This window comes from Podarcis melisellensis, assembly GCF_964234715.1.
Source record: "Podarcis melisellensis genome assembly, chromosome: 2".
Classification (NCBI taxonomy): domain Eukaryota; kingdom Metazoa; phylum Chordata; class Lepidosauria; order Squamata; family Lacertidae; genus Podarcis; species Podarcis melisellensis.
This window is the reverse complement of record NC_138529.1, coordinates 34,882,741-34,905,078: the sequence shown is the minus strand read 5'-3', so window position 1 is coordinate 34,905,078 and position 22,338 is coordinate 34,882,741. Positions and strand designations below refer to the sequence as shown.

Sequence of the window (22,338 nt, the reverse complement as noted above, 5' to 3'; positions counted from 1 at the left end):
AATTTTGGACAGAAGATAAGGTAGAAACACTCACTGTAGTTAGGTAGTACCTGCTGGAAGGATAAACTGTGGTGTTCTCATGTTCTCACCCACACTTGACTAATGACTCATGATGGCTGAATCCTGGTTTGGTTGATGATGAAATGGTACTACTCAAACCTCTTTTATTCCTCTCTGTTGTAACCCACACCAAACTAAATACTGTTGGTAGACCGTATTGTTTGTTGCTATGTTATGCATTTTTTGGGGGTGTTTTTTTCTATTGCAAACTGTCCTGTGATCCTCAGATGAAGGGAGGCATAGCAATTTTATGATTAAATAAGCAAATTTCTCCTAGCAAATCTTTCTGCTTGGTGATTGCCTGCTGGAAAATAATGTGATCTGGCTGGAGGACTAGTCATGAGAACATAGCTAGGGGTCTTGGAATCCCTGAACCTGAGTTTATACTAGATGTGCAAACAATTTTAAGAGGACTCTTGGTTTAGGACAGGGACAGGAGAACCTCTGCCCCCTACCAAATGTTGTTAGTCTCCAACTCCCATCAGCCCCAGACAACCTAGCCCATTGTCAAGGGTGATGGGAATTGGAATCCTGCATCATTGGATGCTTTATGGGCTCCTAATCTCTGGTTTAGGATATCTTCTTGGTTGTGTTCCAGTCTGTCTGTCGCCTGGTAGGTCATTGTAGTATCTGACAGTAGTGGTTAAATGATAAAACTGGCAAGTATGCTGAAGGTAAATTTACTTAAAGCCTTTTCTTCTAATTGTAAACCTTTTATTTACAGATATGTACTGATCAGGCCAAAAGTAACCACACTGGGTTGTTACATATAGACTGTGATATTAAAGGGAGGCCATGCTGTCTTGGAACCAAAGGCAGGTAAGTACTCATGTCTCATGCAGCTCTAAGTGATGGTGTTAGCAGCCACAGACCTGCCTGCTTCTCTTATTTAGGTAGGAACTTGCCTTTGATCCAGTCAGCTTCCTTAGCAATCCTAGGTCAGTTAAGGGAAATTATCCTTTCTTAACATGCTGAATTACAAAGGACACTCAGCAACACCAGAGCTGAGCTTTTAGAAAGCTTGTATCGTCAGAATCCTGAGATCTAGCTCCTTAGGTTTAGGTAGGTAAAAGAAGAAATAATTTCAACTTAGGAGTCCCCAATGTTTTTTGGCCAGTGAGTAGATTTGGAATTTTGAGGAAGTGGCATGGACACCAGTCACAAAATGGCTGCCATGGGATGTGGTAAATCCAAAAAGGCTGCTGTGGGGGGGGGTGGCATAATGGCCTGTGTAGGAGAGACTGAGCAGGGAAAGCAAACATACTTTGGATTGTTAAGGGCATATTAACTGAGACTTTCCACAGGAACTAAACCCCTATAACGACATTTCTCTCTCTTTGTACTAGTTGTCAGATCACTACCCGAGAGTACTGCGAATTCATGCATGGCTACTTTCATGAAGAAGCAACTCTCTGTTCACAGGCAAGTAATGTCCCAGGGTTTGTAGGTGGGAAATCCTCTTAAAGTTCAGCCCCTGCTTGAAGTTAATATGACCACTTACATGCTAGGAAAGTCCAGTAAGAAGGTGAATGAACATCAATTCCATCACAGCAAAACTGGGTTCAGAGAGTTCCATTTGTCTACATGCTTTAATGCGCTCTCTCTCTCTCTCTCTCTCTCTCTCTCTCTCTCTCTCTCTCTCTCTCCCCCTCCCCTCCCCCCAGGTACACTGCATGGATGAAGTGTGTGGCCTCTTGCCATTTCGGAACCCAGAGAGTCCTGATCAGATTTATAGACTCTGGCTGTCCTTATTTCTTCATGCAGGGTAGGTGAGAAGATTGTGGGGAGTGCAGTGCCTTGGGTCTGAGCCTTTTGGGCTCTGTGGCTGGTTCTTTGTTTTGCCTGTCAAAGCCTTTTCATTGAAGCTTTTATATTCCACACATTTTTCAAGACCTTGTGTAATTACTTTCTCCCCAGCACTGGTCTGCGTTGGTCGGTCAGGCAGAGAGATGGTGGCTGTGGATGATTAAGAATTTGAACCCTGGTCTCCCCAGTCCTTGTTAGACACTCTGCCCAGTGTACCACTCCACCTGATCACTGGTTTCAGGTGTCTTTGGCCCTCCTTGCCTGTCAAGCTGCAAGGAACAGATTGAAATCTGCCCGAATTTCTTTTGCATTAGGAATCTCAGGCTCTAGAGACATTCCACCTTCTAACTTTGTTTCTGTGACACCCCATCCTTCCTGGATTCCTATTTTGTTATTATAACTGACACACCTGTTTCTGTCAGTCTGACCCAGACAGTCTAAATGGGACTCTTCTGGTTGTGGCCTGGATTTATGGTCTTGGGCTTATTGCTCAGGACTTTATCTTGCAAGGATGCCTAACCTATCCTTGGGCCTTTGCCCCCCTCCCGACCCTCTAAATTTGACCTTTGATTCTGTGACTGAGTCCTGGCAACGTGCCCTGACAAACTGTCCCTTTTTGAATATCGACTTCACAACCACTTGCACAAATCCAGGGATGTTTCTCAAATTGCCAAAGGCCCATAGATAGATAACTTTATTCGCATTAGCCAACAACCATGGCAACATAAAACAAGCAATATATACAAATAAAAAAGACAGCAATGGGTAAAAATGGCAATCAAATGACCATGATTATCGTTCAGATAGTGGCCCTTAATCTCATTGCACCCTCGATAAACCTAGCAACCTTTGCTGTTGTCTGATCATTTTGATCTGATAAAAGAAAGAACAATGTGGCCTCAGATGGGCAGCCTGGGATGGTAAGTAAGAGTGGGGTAATGATCTCATTCCTCAGATCTTTATAAAGGGGACGGGACAGGAGAGCATGAGCCACTGTTTCCGGATTGCCAAAGGCCCATTTAGCATGACGGACATTACTTGTGAGTTTCTCAGATAAGAAGGGAGGAAGGAATGCTGTTGCGATGCCAACTAGGAGCTCAAATGCAAAGCATCCATCTGTCTTTGCCCTGTAGGGTTATCCACTGCCTGGTGTCGGTGATCTTTCAGATGACAGTCCTCAGGGATTTGGAGAAGCTGGCAGGCTGGCATAGAATCTCCATCATTTACATACTCAGTGGCATCACAGGCAACCTGGCGAGTGCCATCTTCCTTCCATACAGAGCAGAGGTAAGTCCCACCTTCCCTTCATGCAGTGGTGAGGTTAGAACCCCTTTTTTGGAGAGTGACTAAATAGTGAACTCCTTATCTGAGCAGCAGTTCTTATGGATGCACTCTCAAGAAGGAGAAATCAGCAGGCTCTGGCTGGCTGGCTAGCTCAGGGGTCAGCAAACTTTTTCAGCAGGGGGCCGGTCCACTGTCCCTCAGACCTTGTGTCCCACAAATAACCCAGAGATGCATTTTAAATAAAAGCACACATTCTACTCATGTAAAAACATGCTGATTCCCAGACCGTCCACGGGTCGGATTTTGAAGGCGATTGGGCCAGATCTGGTCCCCCGGGCCTTAGTTTGCCTACCCATGGGCTAGCTGGACCAATTGAACGGGAGCACTCCATACGGCAGCATTTTGTCTTCATGTGACGTCCTCTTGTGCATGACAACCTAAGTAGAAAATGCCCCAGCTGTATTCAGAACTGGGCATGCCCATGGAATCAGAAGTGCCGGAAGACCTAAAGCCTGCAGCCCTGCAGATGTGGTAGGACTACAACTCTCATCATCCCTCACCATTTGCTATGCTGTCTAAGGGTGATGGGGATTTGGAGGCCCTCGAGGTCTCGCAGGCTGCAGGTTTCCCCCATCCCTATGTTTAAAGGGAAGGGGGTTTGATAAGTCTGAGCAGCCAGCAAGAATGCCTTTCCTCTATACAACAAGCTCTCAAATTGACAGTGCAGAAATGAGGTTGATAATGAGCAGTGTGTGTGATCCGTACGATGCCATTGTGATTTTAGCATCAGATTTTCAGGTGTTAAAAATATTTGGGAAAGAGAAGAAGGAAGCATTTGCTGAGTGGGGGTGGGGGGAGAGAGAGAAAGCAAAGACTAGGGAAGGCACCCCGTGAACAATGTAAATAAGGTGGCTGCAGATCTTGCACCCTCCTGCACCACGTCTGCCTATTGGAAACTCTACCTTTAGTTCCTGAAGTCACACAGAAGTCGTCACACATGTTCTCACATTTCTTGCCACCCCAGAAAAAGAGAAGCATGGAAGTGGTGTGCTAATGCCATGTTTGGTTTGAATCTCAGGTGTAATTTAAAGTAAACTGGACATAGGAAGCTGCCTTTTACTGAGTTAGACCATTTGTCCATCTAGCTTGGTATTGTCTACAGGAACTGGAAGTGACTCTAGGATTTCAGGCATGTTCCTGGCTTTCTGTGTACAGAGGAAAAGGCCTGTGCATTGGGAAGCATTGAAATATACGCTCCCCACTTGATGTCTGGAGACGGGCAGTCCCAAGAGGGTTTGTTTCATTTGATATTTCAGCATATTTGAGTAGGCCTCCCCATAGCTCTCTTGGCATTATGGAGTCAGTGCCCTCCTCTGCACTCATTTTTGATAGGTGGCTAACAACTTGAGCTGCTTCTGACAACCCTTTGAATGCCTGGAAAAGAAAACACGAAGAAGTGGTGGGGTTGTGCATGCAAGCCTTGCCCCAGCGTTTGCATCGATTTGTGAAGGTCTAAAGAGGGCTTCTATCTAGGAAACCCCCTGTTGGAAACCTCTATGTGGTTGGAAATCCTGCACACTTTTAAGTTGTGTTCATCTGAACGTGCTTAGATGCCCCCTTCAGGCCTTCACCCTTGATGCAGGAAGATCTTGGTGGTGCATGGCAGGACCAGGATATTGGACAAAGCGCGAACACAACCTGCACACTCCCTCTGCCCCCACCTGTGTTGCTTAGGAATGAAGGTGGACTTTTGTCATCTGCCATGGAAACATCTGGGCCCCTTGTCAATCTTACTGTGGAGCAAACTGGCTAATGGGGTTTTAAAAGGGAAACCTGAGAGCTGGCAAATTGGCCTCCTGTTGTGTTCCCTCGCCTTGGAGGGATTATTTCAGGAGCTGCTTTCCCTTAGCTTTATCCTCCCACCTCCTCTGCTCCTCTCGGCCCACGTGAAGGTGATGTTACTGCAGGTGAGTGATGTCGTGGCGCCGAGTGAGTTGTCAGCTGGCCAGCTGCCAGCTGACTCCTGACATCGCCCAGGCACGTGAGAGCAAAAAGAAGCTCTGCTTTGGTTTCCTTGAAGATATGAGAAAGGAGATTTTGCAGAGAGTCATAAGCAGCTACAGCCAGCAAGGTGGAGCTATCCTTTTACTCAAGCTTTAAATTTCCCTTCCACACGATTTGTGTGTATGTGTTCTTGCATGCTCTTCAACACAAAGGGCTCTCAGAGTGTCTCTCAAACCAATTTCAGGTAATAAAGCATCTCTCCAATGTCCTGTTCCTCTGGAGCAAAGGTGGTCTGGCTCAGTGTGGTGTTCAAGCTGGAAGGGCCTTCCCCTTGCAGGCAGTGACCAGCTCCTGTGTACCAAGGCTGGGAAAACTCAGGCCAGAGGGGATGCTTGTGAACCTCAGGACCCCTCATTGTGTCCCTCATGAAACTTCCAGGCTACAGCCTTCCACTTCCCTGCTCCAAACCCTCCACGAGTGCTTTTGACTTGAATGTGTGGTGATGCCTCTTGCTTGACTGGATGGGATGTTGTTGTTGTTTAGTCGTTTAGACGTGTTTGACTCTTCGTGACCCCATGGACCAGAGCACGCCAGGCACTCCTGTCTTCCACTGCCTCCCGCAGTTGATAGAGGGGTGTTTATGTGTGTAGGCCTGACCTTCTGTTTGTAGCTAGAATGTACTCTACTGTACATCATATCTGCGGCTCCAGTTAGTTTTGCCTCTGACCCCACCCACCCCGGCATGTGGCCCCCAGAAAGTTGTTCATTATGGAATGTAACCCTTGGTGTGGGAAAGATTCACCGCCACTGCTATCTATAATAAGACTAAACTCATTATTTGAGTGCCTATTCAAATGGCATTATCCATACACAAGAAGGAAGGTATCAGCAGACTTAGGAGACCCCTCTCCCAAGGTTTACAGAAGTCCAGAATAACTTAAGAGGTGGGGGGGATAACACCAGAGGTGGAGGGCTGCTGGCCAGGATTATTGAGTTTGTGTCCCCAAGAAATTCCATTGCTTAAAGGCAAAACAAAAGCTCTGTCTGATGTGCACAATTTAGAGGCATAGAATTTCCTTGAGAGCAAGTGTAGCAATCTTTCCACACACCCTTTTTTCTGAGGGATATATATGTGTGTGTTTATACTACTATGAGAGCTCTTTCACGACACACTCGCATGGATGTTGTGGGGTGGGGGGAGTCATCTATGCAATAACACTGATGGTGGCTCTTCAAAAATTAGTGTGAATTAGCCTTTAGCTGTCTAGTGTCTTATCAACCCTTTGGAGAACTAATTGCACTTTAATCCTCCAGAAGATGGTGAAAGAAGCTTACAACTGTGGGGTTGTGTGTTTTTTAAAAAAAATAATAATAATCCCAATGGGCCTTGACTTGAAGATAAATGTGCTTTGGATCAGAACTTTAGACTCCCTGTTTGGAAGAAAGAGGGATGGCAGAAACCTCTGCACCTGCAAAGTGACAAAGAATATTGTCTTGTACGTAATTTCATTAGAAAGATTTAAATAGATATTCTACGTATGTACACAATTCAGCTCTCCTGGCAAAAAAAGAAGGCCATTATATGTGAAACTAAGAAGCTTACAGCAAGGTAGATGCTGACAGTGAGGTGTCAGTGCCTCTTTTTGGCTGGCTGTTGTGGACAGCCTCCCTGGTTTTATTCTCTTCAGTCAGATGTGGGAGCGAAGTGTTGCTTTAGCAATTGCAGCTGTCTGGTTTCCATGTGCTGGACCAGCACATGCTGGCTGCCCTATTTGTTCACACGTGAGGGTGCCCACCCCCCCTTTTATAGTTGATGGAACAGGCAGGTGGCTAATCTGACGTCCTGACAGGCTCTAAAGGAGATCACCCATCTAATCCCTTGGATCTCATCAGCAGCTTCTCCACCTACAGCCTTGTGGGGCAGCGGCTGCAGCCGGCTGCTGAGTCACTGCAAGCTCCTGAGCCTTCCCCTTCTGAAATGACTCTCAAGCATTGCAGATTCATTCCATCCTTAGGCACACCAGCCGGGGGGGGGGCACCTTGATAGGGCTGGAAACTGGGATGAGCTAATGCAACCTGTGTGACTTGGTGGTTGCACCAAGGATGGCAGCCCTTGGTGGTTTTAGGGGCTGCCCTATGTTGTTAAGTTCATATTTTAAAAAAGGAATGATCTGCCAACTGGAAAGCACCATATAATTGAAGAGGTACCATTACTTGTCTGGGTGGTTTCATTTTTTGGTTTTTTAAATAATACTTTATTATGCAGACTGTTTACAGTCTTCGTATGTGGTACCGTTTTATAGGTAAATGCAGTGTTTTCACCTTCAGTTTCTTAAACTTATCTCTTCATTTGGTTGTCAAAATGAATGGCATTCTAACATGAAGAGGTTATTGTTAATCACTTTGCACAACTCTAGTTCCCTGGCATGAAACTTTTTAAACTGCTAAGCACACACGCACACACACACCCTTTTACTCTGTGCGCACAGAAGGCGCAAACTCTTGGTGCTTAGGAAAACTGGATGCTGCCACTGGTCTAAATGATTGAAATTTACTCAGTTCACTCTGCTTCTAGGCAAGGAGCTGTACTGGACATTGTCATTCTACTCCAGCTTCTGTGTCCTCACCAGATGTTGCCCATGAGTTTTGAGGCTATCTTCGTGAGGAGTATATATCCTGCTTTTTGACTAGAACCCTCAAGCCAGCTAAGAACTTCTATAAAATACAACAGATACAACGAAAACCACATGCTCGCAAAACAACCAGCCCAGCTGAAACAGGGACATTATACCTCGTAGTGTTGTTTTATTGCTACTACTACTACAAAATCCTGTTATTCACAGGTTTCTGAATTCTGGGCTTGGTGCCAAATGAAGCAGTGCTACTGCTCTTGAGCAAAATTGCAGAAAACATTGCCCTGGCCTTAACCTATGTCCCTCAGGATGTATGGGGCATACTAACCACAGGACTTGCTTCTGCATGTGGTTGGTTGGTTGGTTGGTTGGTTGGTTGGTTGGTTGGTTGGTTGATTGATTGACTGTCTGTATCCCTGAGTGCAGGCAGAGGAGAGCATAGAATATTCCATTCCTGCAGGACCCCCATCTCCTTTAATCCAGCACTTGGGGAAGGCACAAGGAAATTAAGGCCATTCTGAAGGGCTCCAGTCAGCCAAGATGGGCTGCACACTCTTTGCTGAGTTCTAGCATCCCAGCACAATAGCCTGACTTTCATGGGGCTGGTTGGCCCATCCTTTGCCAACTGAGTGGCCTCTGGTTGTTTTGGACGACAACTTCATTGTGCTGGCTGGAGCTGATGGGAGCAGCAGGCCAAAATATCTGGCAAGGACTCGATTATCTAGTGAATTTATGGTCCCTTGATTTAGACAAACACACTGTAACCTTGAATAACCTTTAATTTCCCTTCTTGTTTTAATATGACTCGGGCCTTTCTCTTTTGCTGTATGAGTTCTGGGGCCTAAACCAAGGTAAAAACATAGCAAAGAACCCCAAGTATGCTTTATTTTGACTTGGCAGTTCTGTGCTCTGCTCAAGACCTATGAGCTGAATTCTGAATATTGGTGTTTCTAAGTGTTGCTCTGATGGAAGGAACGTTTCAGTGTGACTCTGTCCAGTTCTGTTTGAAGACAGGGAAGGTGGCTTGCACAGTGGGGATTAGCTGCTGAATGATGGCAGAAGTCAAAGCCCATGTGAAAGAAAGTAGGTGATGCAGATGACCAACAGGCCCTTTGATGCCAAGTGCCAAACTTACATGTTTGGTCCTCCCCCCCCAAAAAAAGGGGGTTTCTTTAGCACAGATTGAGAAATCTTTTAGGGCAGAACAGAAGGGCCCTGCCATGCAAAACATAACATCATCATCATCATTATTATTATTAAATTTATATACTGTACCACCCTTCATCTGAAGATCTTTAGTGATTATAGTGCAACCTTTGCAAAACCAGGATGAAGACTTCCATCCTAAACTCATGTAATAGGGAGAGAATCTAACTAAATTCATAGAATACATATGTTTAAGCTTGTGCTATCTGGAATTGACACAACACAAAGCTGTTACCTTCCAGGGCAAGGAAACCTGTGGGCCTCCATATGTTGGATTGCAACTTTTAGCATCCCTGACCACTGGAGTTGATGGCAGCTAGGAATCCAACAACCCCTGGAGAGCCAGAGATTTTCCCCACCCCTGCTTTGGGGGTCAAAGGGTTGGGTCATAAGCACGGCTTATTACAACCCCCAACCTCCCAACTTGTTGCCCTGATGAGTTGCTTTCATCCCATTTTGTCCTCTTAGCTCAGTGCTCTCTACCCTGACTGGCAACATCAAGTTCTTAAGCTCTCCTCCCACTGAATGTGGGACTTTGTGTGTGTGTACAAATATGTGCCCCACCTGAGACATTTGCTGGTACCGGCCAAAACGTGCTCTTGGCACTGTGATCTGAGGGATTTGAAACCACAACCCCAGAGGAGATGAAACTGAACCTAGGTTCAAGATCTGAATCTCAAAGTTCTTGCAGTGGAACCGATACTCATTCCCCTTGATCAACAAACCAACCGTTAAAGCTTAATGAGAATAACGGTAAGTTTACTGTGCAGCACAATAAATCACTGTACTAACAGCTTCTGGGACTCTGCTGCCCATTTGCTTTTCCAGGGTTCTCTGTTGTGGAGAGAGGAGAAAGCCTGGCTGGCCTAAGAGCGGACTGCATCTTGCGTGATTTATTTTTAAGTTTCTTTTTCCTCCTTCCCTCTTCTAGGTGGGCCCTGCAGGATCCCAGTTCGGCTTGTTAGCCTGCCTTTTTGTGGAGCTTTTCCAGAGCTGGCAGGTCCTCGAGAAGCCCATGAAGGCTTTCCTGAACCTTTCTGGGATCGTCCTCTTCCTCTTCCTCTGCGGCCTCCTGCCATGGATTGACAACATTGCACACATCTTTGGCTTCCTCAGCGGCCTGCTGCTCTCTTTCGCCTTCCTGCCCTACATCACCTTTGGCACAATGGACAAGTACCGCAAGAGAGTCATGATCATCGTCTCGATGCTGGTCTTCATCGGGCTCTTCGCATCTCTGGTGATCTGGCTCTATGTGTACCCTATTAACTGGCACTGGATTGAGCACCTCACTTGCCTGCCTTTCACTGACAGGTTCTGCGAGAAGTATGATCTGAACCAGGTCTTGCATTGATGGAGCTGGGAGGCTGTGGAATGGGGCTTGCAGGAGAGGATTTTAAACTTGGGATACCTGTCGGATGTTGAGCAGCAGTGGAATAGACAGAGGCAACACTGGCAGTCAAAAAAGGCAAAGCACCTGCACTTCTCCAGCTTTCCCTGTACCACTCGTGAAACATTCACGCTCCAAGTGCTGAAGCAGAACACCTGTTACCTTTTGCAAAACTCCTAGGTGCAAGGGATAAAGTCATAAGCCAACCTGTCTCTTGTATGTTCCTCTCTGACAGTTCTGGGCACCAAGCAGCCATCATTGAGAGGTATAGCTTTGAAGCAACATCACCCTGTTGGTGTCCGAATTGGGTCAGAGTCCCTTACGAGAGCCTTCTCCACTACAGTGCCTGCAGCGGGTGGCAATCTTTGCTGAAGTTTCGATGTTGCGATAACCACCAACCATTTGGAATGTAGTAGAGAATCTACAAGCTCTGCCTCTTAGGTTGAGTTCCTTTCTATGAGCTGCCAAAGCAGCCAGTGCCATCCTTCATCCATAGGACTGACTAGGTCCTTTGTGGGATGGAGGCCTGGGAGGCAGTCACTTCAAAAGAGCACTTTAGTGATGAGGCAACATCCTGTTGAACTGCTCGTATTTACCGTCTGCCTGTGTCTATGGTTTCCTACTTGAAGTTCCTCCTTTTATTCAACTCCTGGCTTTTGGGGCCCCTTTCCTAATTGCCTTATGGCACAAGATGGTGCTTGGACTTTGTGGCACTCTTCCCTGCCTTAGTGCCTTTTTGTGGTACTGTGAATTGTACTGTGAAAACAAACAACCTGGTCTTTTTTGCCCAAGGGATATTTTATATGCATTTTTCTTCTCCCCTGCCCCTTCTTTACATTTGCGATCTCTGCTACCAAACACTTTCTGGCAAGTAGCGTTGATGCTTTTAAAGAAACCTTGTGCCATCTGGAAGAAGTGCTAGTACCTCGCCCAGTATTTATACGGAGTGAATTTAAATTTCTGTAGCAGACTTGAAGGATAACTTCACTCTGATAAAGAGGCCAGGCTCACGCTGTAGCGACAGATGAGATTGTTGTGTGGAGGGTGGAGGAGGATATTTTTGGTCTAAATAAATTAAATTTAAATTTATCAAAAGCAAATGTGCGTGTGTGTTTTAAAAATGTGATTTATTTAGTGCCTTGTGTAAACCTTTTAGCCAGGGATGGAAATAGCTTGTCTTGTAAGTGGCCCCACGTAATAGATGGTAAATCTGCAAAATGTTGTTGCTCCAGTGACTGACTTTATTTTTAGAACGCGTTTACAAAGAAAAAAATGTATTAAAGAAACCCCAAACCCTCCCTTTTATTTAATGTGTAATTCCTTGCAGTTCTCTAGATTTAGCAAGTTTTCATGAGATTGCCATCAGAGCACAGGAGGTCCGTGGGATAAGGCCCCATTGCAGGTATATCTAGGTCTACCTACAGCTGTCATTCAGCTAATGTCTGGAAGAGCCCTAGCCTTCTTATGTTGCTCACATTGTCTAACCAGCCACTTCCCAAGCTGCATTACCCTGTGCCCTTGCCAGCCGCCTTCTGTATACCACTCGGATGTCCCTCAGGACCTTCAGCTGATCGCAATATAAGTATTTTTAACTTCTTGCAACCTTTCTCTCCACCTCCCATCCAGGTCTTAAACCTGCCCCATTGCCTGCACAAAATTACATTCCACCATCTTATCACTGCCTGATTTGATTACATAATTGGGAGTGGTGAAGGAAGGGTGTATAAAAAGCAAGACCCTCTTAGGGGAAAAAACCACTGTTATTTATTTGCTGACTCAACAGAGTGAAAAATGGCATGCAAAGGGTTGTGGGAGGGGGAGAAAACAAATGCTTTTTCTTGCTTAGTGGAAGGAGCTATAAGTGTTGATGAGCGTCCAGGGCTAACCCGCATGCCTTGGGCACCAAGATAACATACATTTCAATCCAGCCATTTTACAGTTAGTATAACCTCAAACAGATTACACTTATTTCACTTGTGAAATCCTTCTCCAACCCCAGAGCTTTTAAGAGACAGGCACCTGCTCTGGCCATGGGAAAGGCATATAAGAAACCCATCTTAAGTAGATCACTTTGGGATCCAAAACTTGCTCCTCCTCAGTTTTTGCTTTCCCTGCAACTGTAATGTGTAGGTAATCTAACACAAGAGAATGCCCATGTCTGCACTGGACCATAACTAAACTTAAAAAGCATTTCTACTTTAGTTGTAGCCATTGAGCTACAACGCATGCAACTATGAAAGCTGTGTCATGGTGGTTTTTGCCAACTTCCAAACATTATTTCCCTAGGCCTGCCTTGTTTCATGTTGGGGGCACATTCCTTCCTTACATTCAGTGCAGGCTAGATTAATTACTGAAGATGCATGTTGGACTCTGTCCTTAAACTCAATATGTCCCAATGTGCAGACCTCTAGTTCATGCTGAAGGAGCCAATTTACCTTTCAAGGGACAGGAAACATGGCAAACGCCTACCCACTCGCCAAACATCAAAAGGATGAGGAGGGTCAGGAAGCATATTGGGTGCTAGCAGCTGGACCCCACCCACTACCCACTATGTGCTATTTATCTCTGAGTGTGATGAGCATTGTACACATGAACATCCCCTCCTCTCCCACCACCATGAATGATCATCAGCTCTTACATATGAGCACCTGCTGATATCGACACAGTCCTCCCAGGGGCATAGGGACATACTCATTCTCGGGGCATGCGCCGAGTGCTTTTGCTTCAGCAGTAAGTCACTGCATTTCAAAGCATGTACATTAACTGCAATGAGTTAAGTACTCGCTGCACAGCCTCAAATTTAACAAATCCATTGCTCCTGCTAGTTGTCGACCTTCGTTGCACCTGGGCAGCAGGAGGAGGAGGAGGGAGTAGGTTCTGCACCTCTGTGCTGTGGGTAGCTCTTGTCAAAGCCAGAAAGGGAAAGAGAACACCCTAAAGCAAATGTGGCTTGCCCCTTGTCAACAGGGACTTGGATTTATCTGTCGGGCAAATACTTATCTGGGCAGGAACTCGGCTAAGAAAGAAGCCTGCTCTGGTTTTAGCACATAGACAACATTTATATACATATTTTTACAGAATATACAAGCACAGATTCCATGCATTTTACAACAACAGAGCAGCCAGTGCAAGAGGACATGGAGTTTCTCCACTGCAAGCAAAGAGACAACAATTTCATCTGCGACGGCTGCTCCTTTCCAAAGGCAAACAGTAATTCCACAAAATGGCAGATGTAACTGAATGATTCTACTTCTCAAGTAATGTTTTTCCTAATTGCTCTATTAATTCCAAAAATAGCAAGCAGTCTGCTACAACAGAAACCACACTTTTTAGAACAGAAAGCTTGATTTCTGAAAGCATTTGTATATGCCAATATTGTGACTTGCTTCATAGTTATAGATGCAGCATTTGTCTTCTTACAACCATTTTGATGGGTGATGGTAACCAATGTCATAAGGCAGAAAGGCAGCTGGGGCCCTGGTTGACAGTCAATGGTTACTCTGAAAATTGCCGAATTCTAACCTGCAGACCTATAGTGTACTGGCAGCAACAGTCACTTAGTTGCTCCCTTAGTTGATGGGAATAATGCTTAGCGGCTACAACTTCACCACCATGTCATGCTGTTGTCATCTTCATAGCTAAATTGAGGAAAGAGCAGTTACTGCCTTTCATTGCCCCATGTATACAATGGTCACTGCTGCAGGGCGCAAATTCAGCTAAGACACAAATGAGAAGACAACTGGGGTGCATTTTAGCAACCAGTTTGAAAGGCAGTTGTGAGGTTACAATGCTACGACACCTATTACTGGCTAATAAAACGCTACTACGCATTAAAATCTGTGTTGCCTTTGCAGCAATGGCTATGATAGGAGTTGCTTGGGTTAACATATCAATCTGCGTATTGCAGTGGTTCTCAAACTTCTTAAAAAGGGACCCATCAGTAACTTTAATATGTGTGTGTAGGCTCACTTGCCTAATTCACCACTGATGTGGAAGTTCCTTATCCCAGAGAAGAGAACTTGGCAACTTTGTGACCCACCCATCGGACTCCCCTGACCCATTGGTGGGAATCATTGGGAAACTGGGCTTCTTTGCCACCAAGAACACCAGCCAGATGTGGATGGAAATGGGAGGCACCTCCTCAGCAACCACTGTTTCTGCGCATGAAGGCATGGCCACGAACGGCATAGTCCATCTCGATGAAGGTCAGAGAGCCCACCGTGATCTCACAGGGGCCCAATGCCTTGAAGCCACACTTGGAGTAGAAGGGGACGAGAAAATCCTCACACATCAGTGTGGCTCGACGCACGTACGGCAGGCAGCACAGGTACTGCAGGTAGCGCCACATCAAGATGGAGCCCTTGCCTTGCTGGCGGAAGGTGCGGTGGACTGCCAGAACATGGATATGGACTGTGGATCCATGAGGCTTGTGCAGGGTCAGAGCATCCTGCCGAGGGAGGAGAAAGAGAGAAGATGGTTGTTAAGAGATGTGGTCCACCCACTGTTAACACCCTAGCGCAGACTGTCTCTACTACTTATAGTAGACAAGGGACAACTTTCTTCTATAGGATGATGATGAAGAAGAATCAAATGGTTTCTTGACTGGCATGCATTGGGAAAGCCACTTGTTCCAAATCACATTTTACTTGACCTGATTTAGGCTAATGTGATGAGAATCATGCGGCGGGAGAAAGAGCTGAAATGCTCTAATATTTAGAGCAGGAGTGAGGAACCTATGGCATTTTTGACTGCAAGCCTCATCATTTCTAACCCGTGGCCATGCTGGCTGGGGCTGCTGGGAGTTGGAGTCCAACAGCTACAGGAGGGCCACAGGTTCACCCACTCCCAATTTAAAGAGAGCTGTGCAGCCTCTCCAGTATTCAGAATGTTAAAAAGTGAAATGTTCGTTTCACACTGAATCCAGCACCTGCCTTAGAGCTGCTCCAGGGCAAGACTCCTGATCAGTAGTCTTCTCAAGGAGAATAATGTGGTTTCTTATTAATGCATTTATGTGTTTGTACAGGTACCATACTGGCTCATGCCTGCAAAAATCCCAAATCCTCCAGAGTCCCATCAGGGAAAAAGGCAGGGTATAAATATAACAACAACGATGGCTTTTAAAGCAGACACTGCTGGGTAATGAAAAATTGTTTTGTTGGAGCGCCATTACATTTGTTCCACAGTGGGGCAGCATACTGGCTTGTGAAAACTGAATGAACTTCAGCAGCTGAGTGAAGGGATGTTAAAGTGTGGGGGCAAGCATGATGCTAGCCCATTCACCAAAGCATGTGAAAAGTAAGAGAAGAGTTCCCAAGCCATATGTACTACAGCAGGCTTCCTCAACCTCGGCCCTCCAGATGTTGTTGGCCTACAACTCCCATGATCCCTAACTAGCAGGACCAGTGGTCTGGGATGATGGGAATTGTAGTCTCAAAACATCTGGAGGGCCGAGGCTGAGGAAGCCTGTACTACAGTGGTACCTCGGTTTTCAAACAGCTTAGTTCACAAACAACTTGGAATTCGAATGCCACAAACCCAGACGTAGATGTTCCGGTTTACGAACTTTTTTTGGAATCCAAACTGTTCTGTTTTGAGTGTTACACTTCCTTTTTCAGGGCCACACTTCCGTTCTGAGTGCCCCAGCTCCTACTTGCATGGGAGTAGGCGCTGGATGGGGCTGCTCACCTGGAGCGGTGTTAGGCTCTGTCACACTTTTCCATTGAGGGGTACGTGGCTGCATTCACCTCAATAAAGAAGTTTAAAGGAGCATCGGTGGCAATGCAGAGACAGCCCAACAGCTGCCTTAGCAGCGGTTTAGGGGTTCTCTGATGCAGCTGCCGGGCTGCCTCCACCTTCACCACCCCAGCAACTATTCTGTTTGGCTGCCTTCAGGTTGTACATGGGCTCCGATGCTGACGTGGGGGTTCCTTTAAACTTCTCCCTTGAGCAGAGAAGTTTAAAGGAGCCCACAGCCGCGAACCCCTCAATGGAAAGTGTGACGGAGCCTGCACCTCCCCAGCTGAGCAGCCCCACCCAACTCCTACTTGCGTGCAAGCAGGAGCAGGGCTGGGGATCTCTCAGCTGGGAAGCAGAGGCTTCATGTTCCACAGCTGAGCATTTTAAATTAAAACTGAAACTATCCAGAAAACCACAAAGCCAACAAACTTGCAACTCATGAAAAAGCAGCAACACAACAAATTGAAAAAACCAACCAACCGCAAATGAATCAAAATCACAAAAAATAAAACAACAGTGACCCTAACCCTAATTCTAATCCTTCCCCTAACCCAATCCTAAAATTAACCCTAGCCCTAACCCAGAAATGGTACTGTTAGATAATAAAATTCATGTTAATTTGCTGTTTTAGGGGTTGTTTTTAAAAGTCTGGAACAGATTAATCCATTTTGCACTACTTTCTATGAGAAAGCATGCCATGGTTTTGGAACGCTTTGGTTTTAGAACGGACTTCCAGGATGGATTAAGTTTGAGAACCAAGGTACCATTGTACTCTCCATCAGTATAAGAAGGTGATGTGTCTTTACGCCGGAGTCTGTCTATGTTCTCTGTCAGTTATGTAATGGGAAAGTGATGCATTTAAAAGGATTTCCATTTCCTACCTGGCTGAGTCGTTCCTGATCCCAGAGAGAGCCAATAATGAAAGCAACAAGCCGGCCTTCTTCAAACCAGCCGAGCGACAGCTCCGGACACAAGTTCAGAAAGTGGCGAATCTCATCCAGGTGGAGGGGGCAGTCTCCCGACACCGAAATGAATGCTGTAGAGGACAACAGAGAGAGGAGTTGAAGGGTTAATGTCATGCTGCTGTCTAGATCCAGGCTGCAGTTTCCTGGTCGCTGGAGACATGTTAGACCTGCCCTGAGATCAAAAGTTCAAAAATGGAACTAGGTGGAAGGTTGGAACTGAATTCCTGAATCTAGTGGACTGCAGTTTTCAGAGTAATTTGATTCCTATTTGACTTCTGTTTGCTTCTGTTCAATAAGTGAAAGCTGAGGTTCCTGGGGGTGGGCAAGACAGAATAGTTAACCCTTCCCACTGGTGGTGAAATTTATTGGTGGCATTTTTTATTAGAATTCTTTGTCAGGTAGAGGAGAAAGGTAAGCCCATTCTAAGCTAGGCCAGGCATATTTTATAAACTTCAGTAGCCTACCTTCAGCTTCCCATTGCAGGATGAGCTGAGTCATGCCTCAGTGGGATAAATCTATTGTCTTATTAGGATACCTTTGATGCTAACAAGTATTTCTCTCTCAGCAGCTGCCAGTCTGACCTAGCACTTAGTGTGCCATCATATTCAAATACATTTATTTCCTTTGTCTTCCTTTGTTTGTTTTTAAACTCAGTTCCAGAATATTCAAATTCGGCTGCAAAACTCAAAATGTCCATAATGGGATTTGTTTAGCCACCCAAGTACGAATAAAGATACCTGAATTTAACCTCCAGTGTTCAGATCTTACCACTGAAATTCAGATGTGGAAAACATTAATTTCCATCTGTCAGGCTCTTGAGTAGGTGGCCTGTAAGGAGCACATTCACTCAGCCTCCACTTCCCTAATGCTTCTGACTGATCTTTAGTGTGCTACTGATGCTCCAGTTTATCAATGATCTCTATGCTTCCATTACTCTTTCACCTGAGAGGTTAGGAATGTGATTCTTCCCACACTGTACACGTCCATTTTTTACTTTCTTCCTGCATTCAATCTTACACTGAACACTCCAACCACTTGGGGGCTGTAAGCCATACCTGGGTGATTCCCATAATGCCACATGCTTGATAGGCACAAGAAGGCCGACATTCCAGCCCCTCTCTTGCTGTGTCTTGGTGTTAAATTGCTCACGTTAAGCAAGCTGGCTGCCACTTGTGTAACCTATTTGCTTGGATGTTTTCCCTTCCACCTCCTGCCTTTTCTTTCCTCTCCTACTCTGCCCTCAATAAAGGACCCCAAGTAACTCAGTGCTTCTAAAGTACAGAAGTGCCTTTTATTTATTTGGGGGATGAGGTGGAGGGTGGTTCAGAAAACGTAGGAGACAAAGGAATTGGCGCCTTACCTTCTCTCTCTATTTCGAACACGCTGATGGCATCCTCGGGGGTGAGGCACCGGAACTCGCTGGCGGGCAGAGTGTGCCTGCGTTGACGCCCAGGGGAGCTCCGCAGAGGTTTGAGGTGGATGGGCTTGAGAAACGGCAGGGCGCTGATCACAGACATATTCTCTAGTTTATTCCTGTGCCTTCCGTAAATGCTCTGCCCGCTTTTGGAGTAGCCGCGCTGCTATTTCAGTCCACCACCTCCAGAGCAGTCAGCCAGCAGCTGAAAATACCTGCAAAATGCATGTCAAGTTAAGTCGCTTGCATCTCTTTATATAGGCACACACATCCGCTGAGACTTCAGGCACCTTAGTCCTCATCATCACCACCAGTGCTGTGGAAACGGAAGGTCCGTCAGGTCGCAGAGGTGGGTCCTCGCTAATGTCCGACTCACAAAAACAGAAATCCAGCAAATGCCCAGATGCTGTGCATTAGAGTAGTAATGACAGGGGGGCGGAATCAGAAGTGGCTTTTATAGCTTGGAGGCTTGCTGGCAAGGTTAAGTGGCAAGATAGTCAGGGTTAATACTGACGTGGGCTGTGAAGGAATAGTTATTCTGAGGTCACCAAGAAGCTGGATTGGATGACTCAAAAGCGCTCTTAGGACCTAATCCTGACAGATACAGATCGCTTCCTGCTAGGTGCTGGGTGCCTCAGATTGCAGGGGCACAAGACAGAGCTCAGAGTCAGGAAGAGCATGCTGGGTCTCCGCACAGAATCAGACTCTTAATGCTGTCAAACCAATCTTCCGCCTTCTGGAAAGCTTTCCTGTGATTGTTAATTAACCAGCCAAATCAAAAGATGTGAGACCAGAGTTATTTTACCTTTGAAAGAAGAAAGCAATTGTGGGAACGAGAGTTTCTTCTTTCAAAGGAAAATAAAGGTACAGCAGAGTGCTCTTAAGAGATAGCCAGGGGGGAACCTTAATCTTTTGAAAGGGCAAGTTAATCAGGTGCTCTTGTGGAAAGGCTGCTGCAGACAATCCCTTTACCGAGAAATCAGCTTTCTTAAACCCACCAGCCAATGACAAGGAGAGCCAGCAAAACGTTCCAAATCGGTTTGGGAAATGATGCTCTCTGCCTGGTTGCCCTGTTCTGTTGTGAATGTCCCATGCTTCTATAAACGCCAAGTATTGCCTTCATTTTGGGCTGGTGTCTTAAATGCCCCTTACAGAGGAATGGGGGAGGGACATATTTTGGGCAATTCCTCCTCTCCCTTGCAGCCCTCAACCCACTAAATCTGCTCCAGAGGTTTTGGGGGGGGGTCTCCAGAGCAGATCCAGGAAGGAGGGGGGAATTTCTGACCAAAGCCTTACCATCAGCTGAGCACCACCACTGGATGCAACCCAATATCCTTGGAGAACAGAAGCCTTTTCCTTTTCCATTACTTTACAGCAGGGATGCAGAACCTGTGACCCTCCACCTGTTGTTGGTCTCCAGCTCCCATCATCCCTCACCGGCTTGATCAATGGTCAGGAATGATGGAAGTGGGGTCCCAGCTACATCCGAAGAGTCACAGGTTCCTCATCCCTGGTCAACTATGACAGCTCCAAAAGCTACATAAAGGTAAAGGTAAAGGTACCCCTGCCCGTACGGGCCAGTCTTGACAGACTCTGGGGTTGTGCGCCCATCTCACTTAAGAGGCCAGGGGCCAGCGCTGTCCGAAGACACTTCCGGGTCACGTGGCCAGCGTGACATCGCTGCTCTGGCGAGCCAGAGCCACACACGGAAACGCCGTTTACCTTCCCGCTGGTAAGCGGTCCCTATTTATCTACTTGCACCCGGAGGTGCTTTCGAACTGCTAGGTTGGCAGGCGCTGGGACCGAGCAGCGGGAGCGCACCCCGCCGCAGGGATTCGAACCGCCGACCTTTCGATCGGCAAGTCCTAGGCACTGAGGCTTTAACCCACAGCGCCACCTGCGTCCTATGGAGCACCCTTTATTCCAGATACTGTAATTCAAGAGATTCATCCGTTTCTACCATTATTATTTTTTCAATCTAGCAAGCCTGGCTCCTTCCTAAACTTTAACTTTTTATGTACAAGGATACCTCTTGTTTATTCTTTCAAGCTTTGAAATCAACAACTATATCCCCGAAGCATATTTCTCATACATTTTACACCAAATGGCCTGTGTGGGTTTGGGCAGATGTCTAATGAGCTATAATATCTACAGGAAAGCAGCAGCCAAACCAAGCTGGTGCATCTTACGATTTATTCACATTGCCTATTTTGGGCAATCATTATAGACCTAGCGCTTGCCAAGCTGTGAACTGAGTTGGAGGCATCAAGGAGCATGCATGATTCATGATGTCTATTTTGGGCAAAATCTGCCAGGTTCGGGGCCTGTGGTCTGAAAGCGTTCACGATGTCAGACCAAACCTGGGCTCCAAATGTCATGTTAGGCTTTCTCCATGAAGTTTTGCTCGACTTGGGATATATGCCTAGCACAATTTGTTGCAGAGAAGGGCTACAGCTCAGGGGCAGGGCATCTGTTTTGCATGCCAAATGCCCCTGGCATCTTCAGGAAGAAGATGTCTGAAACCCTGGGGAACTGCTGTCAGTCAGGGTAGAGAATACTGAGATAGATGGACCAAGGGTCTACATATATGAATATGTAGTTCCCAAGTTTCCATGCAAAGAGAAAAAGCATAGCTGCATCATTACTGATAATTAACGGGTGTTCACTTTCCTATCTAATTGCAGGCTAGCAATGTGGCTAATGGGATCTGAAGTAAAAGCCAAACAAAATAATTGCAGCACTAGCAGCTGTGGGTGAACTGAAAAGGGTGGGCAGGGCTGTTTGAGTGCTGCCATTTCCTGGGATTATGAGGGTTTGTGCTCCTACAGCCCTGTGAGTGCCCATGCGGGAGCTTTTGACGCAGTTTCGTTGCAGAGGTGATGACCCCCAAACACCTAGGGAACAATGAGAATGCCATATACGTGCCTGTGCTCAATGTATGACATCTCAGTGTTCCGTTTCTCAATGTGCTTTGCAGAGTGAAAGGGAACCAAGGGACAGGTCAGGTGAAGGAGATTAGCCCATTCACTATGACAGGTCCTGGAGCTTAGTGCATAGTCGTGACAAGTGATCAGGACACAGACGTCTTATGCAACCCTCTCAACTATCTTTCTAGGGACGGAATGTATGTGGTTGTTGGCAAAATAAGAGCCAATAGGAAGTGACAGCAGTGATAAGGGTAACTCCAGATTTGGTCAAATCTGCCCAGTTTGGCTGGTTCAAGTCTTCCTTAATATATAGGCTTATTGCACACTCCATAACCTGTCCACCTTCTGAGCTGTGAACTCAGCTGAGGGTATCTGTTGATGGCAAAGGCTGCTAGGTTTGGGGTCTTCAGCATGAAACTGATTTCAGCAGCATACTATGGGTTGCATCCAATAAAATTGCCCCATTAACGCAAGCACTTCTGCCTGTGCAACAAGACTTTTTCTCCCTGCACACACCGCTGTGACCCCCCAACCTTTTCTGGGTTCCCACCAATCCTCCAGAGCAGATTTGGGGGGGGGGGAATACACAGGGAAAGAAAGTCCTGATGCATAGGTGGAAGTCCTTGATACAGCCCTATATGCATGCAGCACAAGCTATAATAATAATTTATCCCACATGAACTTTTGCAAAAAAAATATATTAAAAAATGGATTAGGTGACAAAAATCTGGACCCTTTCTGTCTAGCATCAGATGCCGAATCGTAATAGGGATTTTATTTTCACCAGCAAACTACAATATTTCTGAGGCTTTATGTTTTTTAAATGCAGAGTGACTGAATTTGAATTTAACTTTAGCAGTAACTTCCATGCAACTTCCATGCAAGGCTTAGGATTTCTCCCCAGCTCTGTACTGAA

At 46.1% G+C, this 22,338-nt stretch overlaps 2 protein-coding genes across 13 annotated transcripts in view; one reads left to right on the top strand and one right to left on the bottom strand.

Annotated features, from left to right (window-relative positions):
- Positions 1-11,480, top strand: part of RHBDF2 (rhomboid 5 homolog 2) — a 47,931-nt gene extending 36,451 nt beyond the window's left edge. For all 4 annotated transcript variants that reach the window (XM_081897537.1, XM_081897536.1, XM_081897535.1 and 1 more), the window contains 5 exons: positions 785-879; positions 1,407-1,482; positions 1,725-1,825; positions 3,000-3,153; positions 9,925-11,480. In XM_081897537.1, the coding sequence (XP_081753663.1) occupies positions 785-879; positions 1,407-1,482; positions 1,725-1,825; positions 3,000-3,153; positions 9,925-10,344 (846 nt within the window). In that variant the 3' untranslated portion in view covers positions 10,345-11,480. The remainder of the gene's footprint in view (positions 1-784; positions 880-1,406; positions 1,483-1,724; positions 1,826-2,999; positions 3,154-9,924) is intronic.
- A 1,938-nt stretch (positions 11,481-13,418) lies between these two features.
- The window catches only part of AANAT (aralkylamine N-acetyltransferase), a 28,160-nt gene continuing 19,240 nt past the window's right edge, over positions 13,419-22,338 (bottom strand). For all 9 annotated transcript variants that reach the window (XM_081898070.1, XM_081898064.1, XM_081898066.1 and 6 more), the window contains 3 exons: positions 18,442-18,710; positions 16,998-17,152; positions 13,419-14,827 (listed from right to left, as the gene is read on the bottom strand). In XM_081898070.1, coding sequence (XP_081754196.1) covers positions 14,522-14,827; positions 16,998-17,152; positions 18,442-18,598 — 618 coding nt within the window. In that variant the 5' untranslated portion in view covers positions 18,599-18,710 and the 3' untranslated portion in view covers positions 13,419-14,521. The remainder of the gene's footprint in view (positions 14,828-16,997; positions 17,153-18,441; positions 18,711-22,338) is intronic.